This window comes from Salmo trutta, chromosome 25 (assembly GCF_901001165.1).
Source record: "Salmo trutta chromosome 25, fSalTru1.1, whole genome shotgun sequence".
Lineage (NCBI taxonomy): Eukaryota > Metazoa > Chordata > Actinopteri > Salmoniformes > Salmonidae > Salmo > Salmo trutta.
The window spans coordinates 46,220,974-46,242,719 of record NC_042981.1 but is presented as its reverse complement, the minus strand read 5'-3'; the positions used below and the strand labels follow the sequence as shown (position 1 = coordinate 46,242,719).

Sequence of the window (21,746 nt, the reverse complement as noted above, 5' to 3'; positions counted from 1 at the left end):
GCTAGAACCAGGCCAGCTAGCTAACTAACTTTGGCCAGTTAGCTGGCTACTGCCTGCTAGTTGCTACAGTTAGTTAGCGAGACTGGTGTTAGCTAATTTATATGCAGCAAAGGAGCTTGTGAAAACAGTAATGAAATAACTAACTAACCTGTTAGACATCTGTTCTCCGGGACCCACTGGTCTGGGCTGCTTCTTCCAATTTTAGTTCAGCATGTGGTAGAGTGTGGTAAGTAACAATATCCCTCTGTCGCAGGCCAAAGCTGGGGTTGGCGAGGAGGCATGCACCCTCCTCAATCCCTGCTAGCAGTCCCTGACCCTGTGCCCACTCCCGACAGCAGAGGCATTCCTCCTATTTGGCCATTACCAGTTGGAAAGGTAACATTATGACTATACTAGTTGGTCGCTCAGGCAGGACGTTTAACTCTGGATCCTGCTAGCAAACAGCTACAAGGTAAGCTAACATACAATCGTAATGCATTCTGGCTTAAATTAAATTGTGAATGTTTCTGAGAATTTAACAAAATATATTGTGCGTCAAGGTTGTCAGGATAAATCATTATGTAGCTAACGTTAGCTAGCTAATAACTTGTGCCACTACTTGCTACTGGATGGTCACGGTGCCAAGTAGTCAAGACAGATAGATCTCCAATAAGCACATGCTGCATTCTCACTTTGTATGATCTGTAATCACAATTCTGTCGATCTTTTTCTGTTTCTCCCGTTAGCCCCCATTTAATAAGTTACAAAAAAAGCAGAGAAACAGAAAAAAAAAAGATTGAGAAAATATTTTTGGGTTTAAATCAACACCTTTTTCGAAATATTCCAACGGAAGTTGAAGGCCATAAATGTATCTTTCTCTGTCATTCGAGTGTCAATGCTGACAATTTAGTGGAATTTCTTAAATGTCTTCTGAGAGAATCCCTACTTGAGAATGCTATATTTTTTACTCATCCTTCCTACAGGATCGCGGCGCCATCTGCTGACCATTTAGGGCAGGGATGGGCAACTGGTGGCTCACGACCCAAAAATTCTTTTTTTTTTTTTCTCTGGGTCTCAACTTAATGTTGATAGTTAGAATAGACAAGGTGCTATTTAGAAATGTGGTATTGTATCAACAGTTTTTCTAATGTTATATCAGTCACTGAATTAGCCCATGTCAGGTAAATTAGTCTAGCCAGCTATCTAAACTTGAAGCAATCATTATCAAATTACCGACCAGGGGGCCCCCATTGAATTCGTTAGTCACCGAGATATCATGCTCAAAACTGCAAATATTTCTCTCCACCCAATGGCAAAATGAGTAGAATTGCAGGAAAGTAGTTATACAATTGCAAAATCTTCTCTCAGCCCCATGGCGAAATGTTTAAAATTGCAGCAAATAAACTTGCTTTAAATTGCCACATTTTCTCTATGCCCCTTGCCAAAATGTGTAGAATTGCAGGAAATTATTATTATCTTTTTAATCTCAGCTGTCAAGGGGGGGGGGGGTCGCTAAAATGTTTTGCTCGGAAGGTGGGGGGGCACAACAACATTTCACCCAGGGCCCCCAAAAGGCTATACGTGTAGGTATAGATGTGGTTAACCTCTACGGGATTGGTGTCTCCCCGCGGGACGATTGAGCTAAAGTGCGCTAATGTGATTAGCATGAGGTTGTAAGTAACAAGAAAAGTTCCCAGGACATAGACATATCTGATATGGGCAGAAAGCTTAAATTCTTGTTAATCTAACTGCACTGTCCAGTTTACAGTAGCTATTACAGTGAAATAATACCATGCTATTGTTTGAGGAGAGTGCACAGTTATGAACTTGAAAATGTATCAATAAACCAATTAGGCACATTTGGGCAGAATTTATACAATATTTTGAACAGAAATGCAATGGTTCATTGGATCAATCTAAAACTTTGCACATACACTGCTGTGGACAAAATCTAAATTGTGCCTAAACTGCAATAATAGATTGTGGCCTTCCTCTTGCATTTCAAAGATGATGAACATAATCTTTTACCAGATGTGTTGTATTCTCCTTCATTCATTTCACACTTCCACAAACTTCAAAATGTTTGATTTCAAATGGCATCAAGAATATGCATATCCTTGCTTCAGGTCCTGAACTACAGGCAGTTATATTTGGGTATGTCATTTTTGGCGAAAATTGAAAAAAAGGCTCCGATCCTTATTAAGCAAACCTGCGAGCCACGGCGGAAGCTCATGATGAGTTCAGATTTTTTGTGGCCCCCACCCCTATCAAACTTGCCCATCCCTGATTTAGGGAATGGAGTTCTCAACCTGAGTGCCAAATATCATGCCATAATATACAGTATTGACAGAGAACATTTTACTACAAAGGGTGGGGGGAAATCACTCTAACATGCATTGCTGACTCAAAAATCTAATATAGACGCAACAATAAGCATGCACAGAAGGGGAAGTTGTCCTTTACCATAAACATAGCATGAGCTTGTTCTCCTCCAATTCCAATCTTCACCATGCATTACACTATTTTTGTGTTGCTGGTGATTTCATTACCTATGGTTATTCATAAATACAAACATAGTATTCACAAAGGGTTTGTGAATGAATGGCTGCATTTCCTGATGCATGGGGTGACTTGTCTCAGTGGGTGTGAGTCTCTCTCTCACACACACACACACACACACACACACACACACACACACACACACACACACACACACACACACACTCAAATTGGTCACATACACATGGTTAGCAGGTGTTAATGCGAGTGTAGCAAAATGCTTGTGCTTCTAGTTCCGACCATGCAGTAATATTTAACAAGTAATCTAACAGTTTCCCAACAACTACCTTATATACACACACACACAAGTGTAAAGGAATGAGTGCCTCCTGCTGAGCGCCTCCTGTTGGGATACACACTACACATAGTGACTCAGACACCCCTATTCAAGTCTATTTGTCTTTGTTTACATAGGACCAAGTGGGGAGTAGTCACGACTCTCTCAAAAGCAGCAAGGCCATACTGTGTTTGTTTAGTCACAGCAGGGTGTGTGTGTGCGCGTGGGGGAACTGTGGATCACTGAACTTAAATACACACACATGACATCCCACTCCAAATCTGCCCTCCCTGGCATGACAAAAGGGAATCCAGTCTTGGAATCTAACCGGTGAGATTATGCCACAGGTATTTGATGTGCCCGCAACCAGGACGCGCTACCTCTGCTTCCGGCGTATGTGTGTGTACACGGCCCTGGAGGGGTGGATGCAATGGGGCCGGAAGTGATCCTCATTCACCACACTCACACCTGAACAAAATCCAGTCCAAAGGGAGATCTGATGAAAACCAGGGCCCACAAAGAGTCTCAGAGTAAGAGTGCTGATCTAAGATCAGTTGTGTCTTTAGATCATAATAAATAATATTGTATGGACAGATCCAAGATCAGCACGCCTACTCAGACGTTTTGTGGGTACGGACCCTGGTAGTCGAAACGTTGTCTAATAAATTCACATGGGAGCATAATGCAGTGTGCAGAGTACACTATTAAGTCTACGGATATGCGTGTCATCTCTTTTCTATTCAGTAATACACCTGTTTTGTGGAGAAAAGCAGTTGGATGTTTTTCATTGTGCTTACACACACCCTTTCTGCCCCTATATGATGGAGTAACCTCTTTCTCTCGCTCTCTTTTCACCCTGTTGTGCTCTCTCATTATCAGGTTCTGTCATACCTTGTTGGTGAGGAGCTGGCACACTTGAGGTACATAGTCAATGAGGCAGCCTCCACTAGGGAATGCTGGGATGTGTAGTGCAGAGGAACCTCCAAGTGCGCTGATGGACAGAAAGATAAAGAAAGAGTTAAACTACGGCACACAGCAATTAAATTCATATCCCTACTAAGGTCCATTCTATAAGGAGACCCGATAGCTTTGAGTAAATTGCAGATGCATGCAGGTCATCCTATGCTTCCCATAATTAATCACTTTTAGACTACCTGTGGTAAAAAAAAAATGGGAACATTCTAGAGTTGGTTCTTCTTTACTTCAAAGCCTCACACTCTGCAATTTGAATTGGCAGAGAGCGAGAGTTAGAGAAAGAGAGGGAGGAATAAAGGGACTGTGCACGCAACCCTTCTGTCAAACATTACATACATTTTCCACTGACATCACTGCATGGTTTATCAGAAGTATTTCATCTCATGACAAGATTCAGACTTTGCTCACACAAGCATTTTCTGCCTCTATGTACAGAACCATACCCATAACACACACACCCTGCCATGTCCTTGATATACACTAGTTTATCCCTTAATTCAGGTTCAGCCCCACCCTGCTCTACAAACACAAGTGTTCTCAGGCATGACTGACAGGGGTGGTGGTTCCAGCTCCAGGCACATCCCTCCCTCCCTCTAACAGAACAGAACAGAACAGAAGCAGAAGAACAGGTGGAGACTAGAGAGGAGAGAGAAGGGCAATATGAACTGCACACACCCTGTTAATGCAAGAAATAGGAATGAGGTCAGACGTAAGCCTCAAACAGACCACTCGTCCCTACGATCCACACCAAATATGATGCGTGTGCGTGCGTGTTTGCATCTAGTGCAGACACACTAGCACAGACTCCGTCACTCCAAAACGACACGACAACTCCCTCTAAAAGAAAGCAAACAACTCTCTTTCCATCAGTATCTCTCCACATGTATCTCTCCCACAGTACACAAACCCATCCAAAACCTCATTTGAACAGCTAAAAAACACATCCACACACAACCTCACAGAGAGAGCAGCCATAAGGTCAGAAAGAAGAAAAGTAATGTTGCCATATGGAGGGGGGGGGGTCATAGCTAAAACCATGAAGCTACACTCTCTAGAGCTGGAGGGGGTCATAGGTAAAACCATGAAGCTACACTCTCTAGAGCTGGAGGGGGTCATAGGTAAACCCATGAAGCTACACTCTCTAGAGCTGGAGGGGGTCATTGCTAAAACCATGAAGCAACACTCTCTAGAGCTGGAGGGGGTCATTGCTAAAACCATGAAGCTACACTCTCTAGAGCTGGAGAGGGTCATTGCTAAAACCATGAAGCAACACTCTCTAGAGCTGGAGGGGGTCATTGCTAAAACCATGAAGCAACACTCTCTAGAGCTGGAGGGGGGTCATTGCTAAAACCATGAAGCTACACTCTCTAGAGCTGGAGGGGGTCATTGCTAAAACCATGAAGCTACACTCTCTAGAGCTGGAGGGGGTCATAGGTAAAAGCATGAAGCTACACTCTCTAGAGCTGGAGGGGGTCATAGGTAAAACCATGAAGCTACACTCTCTAGAGCTGGAGGGGGTCATAGGTAAAACCATGAAGCTACACTCTCTAGAGCTGGAGGGGGTCATAGGTAAAACCATGAAGCAACACTCTAGAGCTGGAGGGGGTCATAGGTAAAACCACGAAGCTACACTCTAGAGCTGGAGGGGGTCATACTAAAACCATGAAGCAACACTCTCTAGAGCTGGAGGGGGTCATTGTGAGGACCACTGTGTCCTTGACTTGGGGGTCTGCACACAAAAGTCCTACGCTCAGCACGTTTGTTCGCTTTGCTGTAACGCCATGGACGAGAGTCGTCACTTATCCTGCTGGCTTCTTTCCCTTGTCCTCCGTTTATTTGTTTGTTTGTTTGTTTGTTCCTCTGACGTTTTCTGCTCTGGTCCTGCAGCGCTGCTCCGGTCGTGATTAGCGCTTGCTTGTTTAATCAGGAAAAATGACCATCGCTCGGTCCCTGGGATGACTAACCAACTGGCGGTCGTCATCCCCTCGTTTTTCTCCTCCCTCGCTCCTTGGGCAAAAGAGAGGGATGAACCAGAGGGCTCGTTGGAGGTCCCTGGCTGATACAGTAGTGTGGGACAGTCATGGATGAATGTTTATTATCAGCGTTTACTTGACTTGAGTATCCGTGTAACTGACTGAATGCTCATTTTACATGCATTACGCCTGAACATGTATTAAGCATAGGATATGTCAAGAGGTCAAAAATGGTGCCACGGAGCGTTGGGGTCTAGATGCTACTGTATGACGTGCAAGAGGGATCACGACGGCCCAATAGCCTTCATAAACCATGTTTTTTCATAGTGTGAATTAGATTGAATGCCAGTATAAGGCAGTATCTGGTGTTCTATAGTATTGGTGCAGAGTTTTTAACCGTAGACAACAAGCTATATGGCTAACATATGGGTTCACATAGTATTTATATAGTTCAAATCATTTCAGCATTTTGATTGAGCATGCCTGGAGTGCCTGATGGGCAGGGTTTGCACTTTTGGGGCTATTCCATTGCTCCAGGCAAGCTCAATCAAGGGAAACTTTCTTTTTTTTTTTTTTAAGAACACAAACACTATTTGAACCAAGGCCTCTATTCAGGTCTCCATATACACTACATGACCAAAAGTATATCAACACCTGCTCGTCAAACATCTCATTCCAAAATCATGGGCATTAATATGGAGTTGGTCCCCTTTTTGTTGCTATAACAGCCTTCTCTTCTGGGAAGACTTTCCACTAGATGTTGGAACATTGCTGCGGGGACTTGCTTCCATTCAGCCACAACAGTATTAGTGAGGTCGAGCACGGATGTTGGACAATTAGGCCTGGCTCGTAGTCGGCGTTTCAATTCATCCCAAAGGTGTTTGATGGGGTTGAGGTCAGAGCTCTGGGCAGGCCAGTCAAGTTCTTCCGCACCGATCTCGACAAACTATTTCTGTATAGACCTCACTTGGTGCACGGGGGCAATGTCATACTGAAACAGGAAAGGGCCTTCCACAAACTGTTGGCACCAAGTTAGAACCACAGAATCGTCTAGAATGTCACTGGATGCTGTAGCATTAATATTTTCCTCCACTGGAACTAAGGGGCCTTGCCTGAACCATGAAAAACAGACCCAGACCATTATTCCTCCTCCACTAAACTTTACAGTTGGGTCTATGCATTCGGGGCAGGTAGCGTTCTCCTGGCATCCGCCAAACCCAGATTCGTCTGTCGGACTGCCAGATGTTGAAGTGTGATTCATCGCTCCAGAGAACATGTTACCACTACTCCAGAGTCCAATGGTGGCGAGCTTTACACCACTCAAGCCGACGCTTGGCATTGCGCATGGTAATCTTAGGCTTGTTTGCGGCTGCTTGGCCATGGAAACCCATTTCATGAAGTTCCCGACGAACAGTTATTGTGCTGAGTGTTGCAACTGAGGACAGACGATTTTTATATGCTACGCGCTTCAGCACTCGGCGGTCCCGTTCTGTGAGCTTGTGTGGCCTACCACTTCGCGACGGAGCCGTTGTTGCTCCTAGACGTTTTCACTTCACAATAACAGCACTTACAGTTGACTGGGGCAGCTCTAGCAGAGCAGAAACTTGACGGGCAGAAACTGACTTGTTGGAAAGGTGGCATCCTATGAAGGTGCCACGTTGAAAGTCACCTGGCCATTCTACTGCAAATGTTTGTCTATGGAGATTGCATGCGGTGTGCTTAATTTTATACACCTGTCAGAAACGAGTGTGGCTGAAATAGCCGAATCCACCAATTTGAAGGGGTATCCACATACTTTTGTATATATAGTGTAACCTTTATTTAACTAGGTAAGTCAGTTCTTATTTACAATGACGGCCTACCGGGGAACAGTGGGTTAACTGCCTTGTTCAGGGGCAGAACAACATATTTTTACCTTGTCATCTCTGGGATTCGGTCCAGCAACCTTTCGGTTACTGGCCCAACGCTCTAACCACTCAGCTACATTTCTAGGCTGCATTTCTATCTGCAACATTTCTCCTTACTGAACCCCTGACGGTACAAAGCCACAAGGTGTGGTGGGAAACGATGATGATATAGCATGGGTCAGACAGAGGTTGTAACTGGGCCATATTATCCATGTATGAGGGGGAGTTGCCAGAGCACATTGTGGGAGGCAGTTAATCTAAACAGTGGATTCTCATCAGTAGATTAATCATGTCTGAATGTTTGTTACACAATGTGGGCTGCGACCACTTCCCTTTAATGCAGTTTTACAACGCTACTTGTTGTGGTTTAGCGACGATCTAGTGTTCCTCATGATTTAGATACAACATCCTCAGTCATGACTCTAGTATCAGTGTATTGCTTGACAAACTACTAATAATGTCAGTTGTTCTTTACCTTGTTCAGGGTTGATATATATTGCTCTACTTCAAACGCAGATCAATGATGCCATATTGTCACCAACATAGAAATATAATTAAATCAAATTGCTGTGGTCTGATGAGTTATGCCCTTTCTAGTAATTATATTTCTATGGTCACCAAGCCCTCTGAATTGTGAACGATGCATTCAAAATAGGTCATACTGCCATGATGAGAGCCCGATGCACATATTAGCATTGCTCTCTGTGCTTTTTTTTGTCTAAATGCTACAATGACCAATGCAAAGCAGCTCACGACAACGAAGACAAATCCTCCGACTGTAAAAGTCTATCCGCCCACAGATCCATCTAAGAATAACCTCTTTTCATTCAGATGTAAATGCAGACATAGACGCACAGAATGGTCGACTCACCAGTTAATTAGCGAACTAGTCACTCACGCGTGTTGATTGGGTCTGTGAACAAAGACACTTGCGATTGTCATTGTAATGACGCACGCCTCAAATTGTCAATTGAATGAAGGCTGATTAATCACTAGTGTCTGACGCTGCCAGATGAACTGTGGAAATGGAAAGAAGATATTTATTGTGTATTTGTCAAGGTATTTGAGAAGATATTTCATATGCATTGGACCCAAAATGCTTGCTCTACTTCACTTAATTTTAAGTTGCTTGAAGTAATAGTAGTAGTATTAGTAGTCTTGAGTGCCGTGCAGTTTTGATTATAAAACATAACGATTAATGGTAGCGTTGGAAAAAGTACCCAACTGTCATCCTTGAGAAAAGTAAAAGATACCTTAATAGAAAATGACTCAAGTAAAAGTCACCCAGTAAAATACTACTTGAGTAAAAGTCAAAGTATTTGGTATAAATAATTTCAAATTCCTTATATTAAGAAAACCAGATGTCACCATTGTCATGTTATTTAAATTTACGGAAAGCCAGGGGCACACTCCAACACTCAGACATTTACAAACAAAGCATTTGTGTTTAGTGAGTTTGCCAGATCAGAGACAGTAGGGATGACCAGGGATGTTCTGTTGATAAGTGCGTGAATGAGGCTATTTTCCTGTCCTGCTAAGCATTCAAAATGTAACAAGTACTTTTGGGCGTCAAGGAAAATGTATGGAGTAAAAAGTACAATATTTTCTTAAGGAATGTAGTGAAGTAAAAGTAGTCAAAAATATAAATAGTAAAGTACAGATACCCCCAAAAACTACTTAAGTAGTACTTTAAAGTATTTTACACCACTGCATAGTAGGGAGGAAAGGTTAAAAAGGACACAATATACAATAAAATATTGTTATGAAAAAAGTTGCAGACGAGCAGGAGCTTGTTTGACAAGTGCAGGTCCATAGCCATGGTTCATCCAAGGTTCAATTATGTTTGGTGATGGTACTATACACAAAAGTGAAGAAAATTGCTTTATACAAATCTGACCTTGGTCAGTTAAAAAAGACTGTTGATTGTCTGAGTGAATGCTTCTGTAAGGGCCAGGGAATCACCTTGTAAGAAAGAAAAGAGGATTCCAACTGACAAAGGCACTAGATTCTTAGTCATTATCTGTTCTCACACGGTCTTCTCTCTCTCACACACACACACACACACACACACACACACACACACACACACACACACACACACACACACACACACACACACACGCACGCTTCATCACCATCCACCTGAGTCACCAAAGGTAATCTCCTGCGTTGATTAGGTCATGGGCGGTCTTGTCACTGCATGAGTGTGTATATGTTTGTTTACATATGTCTGTGTATGTCCTGTATTCAGTAAGTATGTCATACGGAAGGCTACGTTGCTTGAGGGGGGGTTGTCCACACAATGACTCCTATCCATTGTGGGTGGAGTGCTACAAGTGGAGTCACCAGCACAGGCAGAAGCAGGGCCAACTCAGCGGTCCTTGGAGAAGGGTATCATGGGACCAAAAATGGCTCAGGACTTTGGCCAAATTGCCAAGTGGATTGGTAACCCACCCAAAGAGATTTGGGGTATATTTTCAGACCGTTTAGTGAAAAGGGAATAGCATCTGCTATTAAAACGTTGTCGTAATTCATTTCAATGCAGTGAGCTGTAGTGACCAGTTTAGCGTTTATCTTTCTGTGCATGCATGACATGGTATCCAAGTGCTCACTAAAAAGCATGAGCTGGCACACAGCCAGAGAAAATGATTTAGTGTAGAGGTGCTGACTAACGGTGAATAAACTGTAAGCTATAAAAACAAAGAGTCGCACACTCCATATGCATAACCTCCCAGTAATCTATTGGGTAAAAAACACCAACGTTTCGGCATCACTGTGCCTTCTTCAGGGTCAAGTGCTCACTGACAGTGATTTGCAAATGAATTACATGGTCTCAATGTCAATGAAAGCATCCGTTTCGACTAGCATCATAGTTCTCTGTGAAGGCCGAGGCCCTACCCCCGAAAGAGGTGTCACCAAAAGATCCTCAAACCCCCAAAAGTAGAATATGTCACTAGTACTAAGTAGCATGAGCGTATCCCTATTTTTTTGGACCAGCCAGCACCTCTTCGGTCATTGTCTTCAGGCAACAGTTTGGCACTGTCGTGACCCCCTCGCCTCGTAAACACCTGTTCAGTTGTTTCAATCCCATTTTATCTGTGGGGAATCTTGTAATTTGCCGATATGCCCCTGGTGTAAAGGGCTTCAGTGGTACAATTTGTGCTAAGGGGGGGAAGAAAAGTGTCATTAAGAGCTGAAAGAGAAGGTCAAAAGTGAATTTGGAATATTTGGGAAAATGTAACGTTCAGATCACACCCAACCCACTTCTTTGGCACAGAGGGTTCCCAAAGTTCCCATAGACCTAAATCTGTGTGTACAGTGAATTTCCTGTTTTGGCCTAATGACACTCTCCCTTTAGCCCTGACATGCCAAAAAGAGTTTCTAAAGAAACTTTGATTACGACAGAAAGATTTCTAGAGAAACTTTCATTGGGACAAAGCCAACTTCCACAAACCAAGGTAAAATTGTGGTCTAGTAGAAAATACTTCATTCATGATAATACCTCCTGGAAAATTAGGAATTATGGGTAACGTAGTCTCATGACACTTCCTCCGTCACTCAGTCAGAACCCAAAGCAGGTAACACAGGGAGGGATGATGATGGGTCCACCAGGGACACAACGACCATGACAGGGGTGAGGCTGAAGTTTGGCAGCATGGTGTCGTGTAGAAAAAATGACCCCCCCCCCCACACAGCGTGACACCTGGAATTCCTTGGGTGCTTTTGATATTCATGAGGGAGTGGGTAACGTCTGTGGACTCGCTCGGTCATCAGTGCATTGAGGAACACTCACAATTCTGTTGCAAGGATAGGTGTGTGTGTGTGTGTGTGTGTGTGTGAGGAGTGTTCTGGTGGGTGCCCACAGCTATGCTATGCAGCTCCCTCTAGATATATGGGGTTATAGGCAGCTACAGGATAAATATTATAGAGAGGAACACCGCAAATAACGTGGCTGCTTACAATGGTTCACAAGTACACATATGGAAAAGCATACAAGCACACTAGAGATGTGTAATGCATGTATTACAGGCAAAGGCAATTGCATTCACATATGCACACACACAGACCCAAACATTGCTCTGCCGCAGCCTAAAACTGTCTCTCTCTGTTGATTTTCTTTGGCTCCCAAATAGGCTTTGGTTTGGGGGCAGAGACAGTGCCCACTCGATTCTTTTATGTAACACTGCAGGTTTTCTGGGTAGAGCGAGAGGCTAACGACTTATCTCATAGACTGACTGGGTACAGGCAGGTCCAGACCAGCCAACAGTGGAGAAGAAAAGCGAGAGAATGGAGAAAAACGGAGATGTAACAGGGAGGCAGGAAAATGAGTAAAGAGAAGGACAGAAGAGACATGGGCTGTCAATCTAAACCTTGTATATGGCTGACATTGGTAGATGCCGTGTATATGGCTGACATTGGTAGATGCCTTGTATATGGCTGACATTGGTAGATGCCTTGTATATGACTGACATTGGTAGATGCCTTGTATATGGCTGACATTGGTAGATGCCTTGTATATGGCTGACATTGGTAGATGCCTTGTATATGGCTGACATTGGTAGATGCCTTGTATATGGCTGACATTGGTAGATGCCTTGTATATGGCTGACATTGGTAGATGCCTTGTATATGGCTGACATTGGTAGATGCCTTGTATATGGCTGACATTGGTAGATGCCTTGTATATGGCTGACATTGGTAGGTGCCTTGTATATGGCTGACATTGGTAGGTGCCTTGTATATGACTGACATTGGTAGGTGCCTTGTATATGGCTGACATTGGTAGATGCCTTGTATATGGCTGACATTGGTAGATGCCTTGTATATGGCTGACATTGGTAGGTGCCTTGTATATGGCTGACATTGGTAGGTGCCTTGTATATGACTGACATTGGTAGGTGCCTTGTATATGACTGACATTGGTAGATGCCTTGTATATGGCTGACATTGGTAGATGCCTTGTATATGGCTGACATTGGTAGATGCCTTGTATATGGCTGACATTGGTAGATGCCTTGTATATGGCTGACATTGGTAGATGCCTTGTATATGGCTGACATTGGTAGATGCCTTGTATATGGCTGACATTGGTAGATGCCTTGTATATGACTGACATTGGTAGGTGCCTTGTATATGGCTGACATTGGTAGATGCCTTGTATATGGCTGACATTGGTAGATGCCTTGTATATGGCTGACATTGGTAGATGCCTTGTATATGGCTGACATTGGTAGATGCCTTGTATATGGCTGACATTGGTAGGTGCCTTGTATATGGCTGACATTGGTAGATGCCTTGTATATGGCTGACATTGGTAGGTGCCTTGTATATGGCTGACATTGGTAGGTGCCTTGTATATGACTGACATTGGTAGGTGCCTTGTATATGGCTGACATTGGTAGATGCCTTGTATATGGCTGACATTGGTAGATGCCTTGTATATGGCTGACATTGGTAGGTGCCTTGTATATGGCTGACATTGGTAGGTGCCTTGTATATGGCTGACATTGGTAGGTGCCTTGTATATGACTGACATTGGTAGGTGCCTTGTATATGACTGACATTGGTAGATGCCTTGTATATGGCTGACATTGGTAGATGCCTTGTATATGGCTGACATTGGTAGATGCCTTGTATATGGCTGACATTGGTAGATGCCTTGTATATGGCTGACATTGGTAGATGCCTTGTATATGGCTGACATTGGTAGATGCCTTGTATATGGCTGACATTGGTAGATGCCTTGTATATGGCAAACATTGGTAGATGCCTTGTATATGGCTGACATTGGTAGATGCCTTGTATATGGCTGACATTGGTAGATGCCTTGTATATGGCTGACAGAACCATGTCCATTTAACGTTAAATGATTTAAATACAAATCGGTAGCATGAAACTGAACTTGAGGCTTAAGTCATTTCACAAGATAGTACAGCACAGGCTGTCCTTATTCAAGTGGCTATTGAATGTACTTCTGAATAACAACAATACATGTTAAGGTTTTTGTATGCCGCATTTCAATATCCCAATAAGAGGAACGATGTCAACTGCATAAACACAAAAGCGTCAGTGAAGATACTCTCTTAACCGAATCAATGCGTGAGGAAGAGTGGTGAGGACCAGACATGAAAGTATTTAAGTCCGAGCGAACTAGCGTACAAATGAACGTACAATAGCTGCAGCCCATGTATAGGCAATTACATACATGGGTGTCAGTGGAGTAGCTATGAAGTATAGTATCTCTCTCTGGAATGGCTGGTCTGTTTGAAAAGAGAGAGAAAGGTATAACGTCATAGCTCTGAGGGGATAAAAATATTCAGTTTCTCCCAGAATGTCTTAGATCCTGGAGCTACCGCAGCCCTCCAAGGAGAGAGAAAAGGAGAGAAAAGGAGAGAGGGAAATGAGATATCAAACGTCTCTCTCAAGTCCCACTCTCTTTCCTTCTCTCTTTGAGGCTCCGCCAGCAAGACTGACTGGGAGGCGAGAGAGAGATCGGGAGCGGAGAGGAGGATGAGGGGAGAAGGAGGGGGAGAGAGAGAGAGAGAGAATGAGGAGAGAGTAAAAGGAAAGAGAAAACGTTTTCTTTGCCGGGTCAGCTTCAAGGGAAGGGGGACAGAAGTGGAACGAGAACACAAGCAACAGAGCCACAGGCATAGGGAACACACACAGACATACAATGAGCTCCAAAAGTGAACTTGTATGTGTATTAAAGTAGTCAACAGATTAGTATTTGGTCCCATATTCATAGCATGCAATGATTACATCAAGCTTGTGACTCAACAAACTTGTTGGATCCTCTTGCTGTTTGTATTGTGTTTCAGATTATTTTATGCCCAATAGAAATGAATGGTGAATAATGTATTGCGTCATTTTGGAGTCACTTTTATTGTAAATAAGAATATAATATGTTTCTTAACACTTTTACATTAATGTGGATGCTACCATGATTATGGATAGTCCTGAATGAATCATGAATAATGATGAGTGAGAAAGTTACAGATGCACAAATACAGTACCCCCAAGACATGCTAACCTCTCACCATTACAATAACAGGGGAGGTTAGCATTTTATATCATACCCCCAAGACATGCTAACCTCTCACCATTACAATAACAGGGGAGGTTAGCATTTTATATCATACCCCCAAGACATGCTAACCTCTCACCATTACAATAACAGGGGAGGTTAGCATTTTATATCATACCCCCAAGACATGCTAACCTCTCACCATTACAATAACAGGGGAGGTTAGCATTTTTTGGGGGGTATGATATTTGTGCGTTTAACTTTCTCACTCATCATTATTCACGATTCATTCAGGACTATCCGTAACCATGGTAGCATCCACATTAATGTAGACGTGTTTATGTAATCATTGCGTGTTAAGAATATGGGTACAAATACTAAACTTTTCACTGCTTTAATACACATAAGTGAATTTGTTCCAACACTTTTGGTTTAAACAGTTTACCCAATATGGATGAGTATACCTCAAATTAAAGCTGACAGTGCTGAAGTAGAGCCAAAACAACAAAAAATGTCTCACTGTCCCAATAATTTTGGAGCTCACACGCACGCACGCAGAAGGCCCAAAGTCAACACGAAAATACTACACTCAAGCAAGCATGCATAAACATACAAACATGAAATAGCTTGAGACTAAAGTTTTTTGAGGTAAATACAGAATGAAAATCTGCGTTGTTCTACAGAATCTACGCTACGCTGTTCGGGCTCAACCTTTTTCCTCAAAGGACCAGATATGTCCATATTATAGTAGGGTCTGCAGTGCAGCCCTCTCTCCTACATCTCTCCTCCCCAGCGCCACACGCTCCCCCTTTCCCGCTCTCCTCTTTCATGCCTTTAGCCTCTTTCTGTCCATTCTCCTCACTCAACTGGCCGAGGAGGGCACCGAACGCCACTGCAGCCTGGTCTAGCACATGGGCAAGGTCAAAGCCTGCGAACGCACAAACACAGACACACATAGCTGAGCTGGCATGCTTCTCCTCTTGGTTGTTAGTAGGGTGGATACAAGCATTCTCAACCTCATTGAAAATAAATATGGCACATTTTCAAATCTGTTACTGCAATTGCAATTCAATTCACTTCCTGAATTGATGGGAATGGAAATTTAGTTGACGAATGACCCCGACCCTGGTGGTCTACAGCACTGTCAGAGAGTACTTCAATGTAGTGTGGAGAGTACAGGGGACTAACTCATGAACAAATCATCTTTAAATGTAAAAAAAAATCCAACTTTATTGTATTCACTAGTCAGAATAAGAAATCTCAATTGGTGGGAATGAAATGGAACAAGTCACATCCATTAGATTGCTCTGAGATTTAATTGATGAAAAGTTAACCTCATATTAAATTTGTCTGTAGCAAAGTGATGAAATCTGTTGGTATCATCAGAAAGATAGTGGTTTGGTTCATCAGGCTTGCTGCCTAAGTCAATAATATAGCTTCATTTGCTCATCTCTCATTTACTGTAATATTGTCTGGCCCAGTATATATGCCTCCTACCTACACAAATTACTCATCATACAAAATAAATGTGCAAGACTAACCTTCTCTAATTACCTGGCTCCATCCGCATCTTTGTTAAAGAAACGCAATATCTTGTCTATTTACGACATTAATATATGCCAAATATACACTTTCATCTACAAATACTCATAGCTCCCAGACAGTTTACCTAAACCCTTCAATGGATTCTTCCAGGTTAATTCTGAAATCAAACTACATAAAACAAGACACTGCGATAACCTTCACCCTCCCCACTGCCGCACCTCACATAGTCAATTCTCTGTCAGATACAGAGGTACCATACTCTGTAATTCTAATCTTCACATTGCCAAAACCTCATCATGCCTCAATAACGTCAAGTTAAGACTGGGGGTCAGCCCGATGAACCTAACTACCCAATAATCCCCTCCAAGAAGCCTATCTCTCACACACAATCAAACATTGTTTGCGAGACAGAGCGCGAGACAGACAAGGGGAACAAAAGATGGAGGAAAGGAGAAAGAGCTAGAGAGAATAGATTACCAAAAGGGAGACAGTGAGAGAAAGAGACAGCGAGAGATAAAGAGAGAAGAAAGGGAAAGAGAGAAAATGGAGGACAGGAGAAAAAGGGTGACGAGAAGTTAAAAAAAGGGAGATAAAGAGTGCGGGGGTGTAGACCGGGAGAGTGAGGAAAGTTGAGGGAGAGGAAGGATGAAAAGAGACAGAGATAGAGGGGGCAGAGGCCCCTTAACCTGGTATGACAGGGAGTGTGCTCGTAAATAAACATCTCCAGAGATTATTCCAAGCACGAACGGCCAGACCAGGCTGGCTAGAGGGGGGCATGGGGTCAAGAGAGGGGATGTTTACATACCTGACACTCTGCCCTGACACACACATGCACACACACACAAACTCATGTACAGTACACATATGCACACACTTACGAACACTCAGATGTACAAACATACATGCGAATTAAGCAAGTACACACACACACACACACACACACACACACACACACACACACACACACACACACGTGTGCACACAGTCACAATCACGAATGAGCACTCACACACTCATGCCCACAGACGCACAGTCACTCTCAGCTCCAGACACTGACTATGTGTCATCTATCTCTTTTTGTTCTTCTTCTTTCTTTTTAAAGGAACACATGAGTCCAGACACTGGCATGTCGAATTATACATTGATGACATCATGCGCTGCGGTTTTCACAATGCATTTTTGTTTATCATCTTCTTACGCCTTACACGCTCTCCATCTGCATCCTACAAGTCTGTCTCATCTAGTCAAGTTATGGAGGAGATTTGGGGCCAACTGTCTGGCAGTAATGGTCAGAAATGCAAATCGGAACGTCTTACTCCAGCCAGGAGAAAGGGCTCCTCTAGAGCCTGGTTCTCTTCAAGGTTTCGTCCTACTTATAAGGAGTTTTTGCTTGCCGCTGTCACATTGGCTTGCTCTTAAAGGCCCAGGGCAGTCAAAAATGCTATTTTCCTATGTTTTATATATACAGAAAGCATTCACATCCCTTGACTTTTTCCACATTATGTTGTGTTACAGCCTGAATTTAAGATGGATTAAATTTGCTTCACAAAGAAGGGCACCTATTGGTAGATGGGTAAAATGTTTAAAAAGCAGACATTGAATATCCCTTATTAATTACCCCTGAGTCAATACATGTTAGAATCACCTTTGGCAGCGATTCCAACTGTGAGTCTTTCTGGGTAAGTCTCTAAGAGCTTTGCACACCTGGATTGTACAATATTTGCATATTAATATTTGTTTAATTCTTCAATATACACTACCGTTCAAAAGTTTGGGGTCACTTAGAAATGTCCTTGTTTACGAAAGAAAATCACCTTTTTTGTCCTTTAAAACAACATCAAATTGATCAGAAATAGAGTGTAGACATTGTTAATGTTGTAAATGACTATTGTAGCTGGGAACTGCTGATTTTTTATGGAATATCTACATAGGCGTACAGGGTTCCATTATCAGCAACCATCACTCCTGTGTTCCAATGGCACGTTGTGTTAGCTAATCCAAGTTTATCATTTTAAAAGGCTAATTGATCATGAGAAAACCCTTTTGCAATTATGTTAACACAGCAGAAAACTGTTGTCCTGATTAAAGAAGCAATAAAACTGGCCTTCTTTAGAGGATTTGAGTATCTGGAGCATCAGCATTTGTGGGTTCGATTACAGGCTCAAATTAGCCAGAAACAAAGACCTTTCTTCTGAAACTCGTCAGCTATATATATATATATATATATATATATATATATATATATATATATATATATATATATATATATATATATATATATATATAGGAACAAATTACCATGTGGTGTTAACCAAATCAAGGACAAGCCTTTTCTGATCCACAATGAAAAATGGGCTGCTGATATTTGATTTAAACTAAACTTAGAACGTATACTCTCTTCAAAGAGAACTACACCCCTGAACCATATGTCCGCCTGAAAAAGCCATAGGTCAGTTTGTGCACAACTCAGATCCGGCACCCTCCCTTTGGCTATAGAGACGGTATAATTTGCCTACTGTGTGATCTTAGGGAAGTCGGAAACAAAATTCATTTTGTGTTTAATTGCCATCTGTATGACGATCTGAGACATATTCTTTTTAATAAAATGTTTGGCGATAACCCTGAAATATTCTGGTTACGGGACAAGCAGAGGCTTGAATTTATTTTAGACAGGCTCAGTTTGTTCACAATTCCTGGAGGAGAAGGATACATGTATTGTTTGTGTAGTGTGGCTAGATGGTAGCTGTACTTGCCATGATTTATATCTATTATAGACATGTTTGCACAGTGGGGCACCTATAGGCTTTCAGTGTGTGACAGGTTCGTGATTCTGAAAGGACAGCAACCGTAATACTCTACTAGGAGAGTGCCCTTTTTGTAAAACACAAAGGGCCAGTGGTGTAGTGGAGGGTAGGCTATACGCAGGTACAAGTGGTATACCCACTTATTTTTCAGTGGGCATTGTGTATACTCACTTCTTAATCCCTACTGATGGATATCAATTTAGTGTAGCGGAGGTATATGATTGATCAATTATGTAATACAATAGAGAAATCATGCACAGAGTAGCCTACACAATCGCAAAGCACATGAAACATGCCCACCGCACACAGCCTAGATTCAGCGGAATATCATCTGCAGGCAGCAATAGTGTGCAGCTCTCAACTGGTTCTGGCATGGAGCAGCTCACAGATGAATGACATCGGTAGCCGGTAGGGTAGGAAAGACGTTTCAACTGATGATATCTACCAGTAAATGCTAACTTAGGTAACAATGGGTATGCAAACCAGGTATTAAAAACGTTTTGTCCTTAGTTTTGGTTAGTAGGCTATTTGTTCTGTGCAATTGTCATCGTGCCCCATTTGCATCAGTGGTGTAGACATTGATCGGCCTGGGTGGATCCATGTCTACACCATGAAAAATATGAACGGATTAAAAAAAAGTGTTATTTTGAAAGTGAAAATCTGAAAAATCTATAGGAAAACTCCCAAAAAAACATACGAAAACATAATTTCACACACAGGTTGCCTTTCCTTCCCTGGGCAAGCCATTTGGGAACATTTCGGCAAAATTTGAATATACCAACTTCTCCAGGCACCACAACAACACTGCATAGGGCCGATGGAAAGACAGCAGTCACACACAGCATGCTGTTAAAGGATAAGCTGTCTATAAACTCAGACATAATAAGCCAGTATGTCCCAATCATAAGAATGCAAAAACACAACCACTAAGCATTTCCCAATCTAAATGTACATCTATTACTTCCCTTTGCAAAAAATATTTCACGTTTAGCACACAAAGTAACCTGCGACCTACATTTCAAAGTGGAACTGACAGCATTTCAACTACTTTGGAGATATGAAACTGACAATCATATCAGTCAAAAATATCCAATTCCTAGTTCATGCCACAAAACCAACTTTATAAGAGGTTTTAAAAATAGGTTCTATTTGACTCAATGTTCCATGACGTACACTAAAGCATTGTTGGCAGAATAGATGGACGCAGTTCAAAGCATGATTCATATAATTCACCAATACATTTCTTGGTAGTCCTATCAGGTTGTAAATTGGTTGCTATCAGGTTGTAAATAGCTGACCTGGTACATTGTTTGCTGCCTCCATTTGGGATGCACTGTTTCAGTTTCAATTACTCAATATTCTGGACAAAAACGGACAAAATGTATCTAAGGCTGGGAACGTCAATATAATCAAACTAGCAAGGGCAATGATCACAAGTAAGTCATAACGTGGCTAATAGGCTAGCATATATATTTATGTAGCAAGCTAAAAACAGAGCCTAACGTTAGCTAGATAGCTAACTAGCTAGCTGCTAGGAGGATGTCATGTCATGCAAGGAGTGGGTGAGTGACTGACTTTTCCCCCTCATATCATTTTTCGGTGGCTCTGCATATCTAGAGATGCAGGTGTCATTTGGTTAGCTAGCAAGAACTTGAATGACTGTTATCCTGTTAGCATATCTCTTGCATTTGCAAATTCATTCTGGCTATCTACTCAGAATTCAGAGCACTCTTGTCTGAGTGTGCCAGAGTGCAGAACAATTGATGAATTTATGAACGCGCAACACCTGCTGAATACAACCGGTGACAGTAAATGTAGACAAAGAAGTAATAGTTGGTCAAGAACACTCTATATCAAGCCTGGACAACTCCAGTCCTCAGGGGCCTTTTTGGTGTCACACGTTTGCCTCAGCCCCAGCTAACACACCTGACTCCAATAATCAACTAATCATGATATTCAGTTAAACATGCAATTAGTTTAAATCAGCTGTGTTTGCTAGGGTTGGGGGAAAAGTGTGACACCAATCTGGCCCCCGAGGACTGGAATTGCCCAGGCCTGCTCTCGATAACATGTAAACCGCCTAACCAGCCTTGCTACGGCGAGTAACATTGTCAGACTTCTCTCATTTGTGTCTGGAAGTAGCTAGCTAGCAAGCTAGCCAACTTTAGCAGTTAGCCTGGGTGCTTGGTTGGGACAAGCATGCATTGGCAGGCCAACTGCAGAAGGACGAGGAGGCTACAATTCCCCATCGTTTAGGTTGGTAGAGCATGGTGGTAGAGCATGGTGTTTGCAATGGTGTTTGCAACGCCAGGGTTGTGGGTTTGATTCCCACGGGGGGCCAGTACAAAAAAAAATGTATGAAATGAATTGAAATGTATGCATTCACTACTGTAAGTCTCTCTGGATAAGAGCGTCTGCTAAATGACTAAAATGTAAAAATGTTTAACAGTGCAATTTTGACGGCCAACTAGCTGAAAAAGTTTGAGGGTTTATCTAATGTTTCTTTGTTAGATTTTAGCTCATCTTGCTCTGGAAAGCATTAGTTGTTGATCTTGTTGTTGTTGATGTGCATAACAGAGGAAGAGAGAGTCTACCTTTTCATGGTTGTTTGATCAACAGGACTGCGAAGTTCCTAAATGTAAGAGGACTCCTGTGGTATTCACATATTTGCAGAAAACCATTCAGGTGTATTTTGTGGCT

At 42.4% G+C, this 21,746-nt stretch overlaps 1 protein-coding gene across 1 annotated transcript in view; it reads right to left on the bottom strand.

Moving 5' to 3' along the window:
• Positions 1-21,746, bottom strand: part of babam2 (BRISC and BRCA1 A complex member 2) — a 214,088-nt gene that overhangs the window by 38,482 nt on the left and 153,860 nt on the right. Inside the window, exon 8 of the mRNA XM_029714084.1 lies at positions 3,707-3,806. Within this exon, the coding sequence (XP_029569944.1) occupies positions 3,707-3,806 (100 nt within the window). The remainder of the gene's footprint in view (positions 1-3,706; positions 3,807-21,746) is intronic.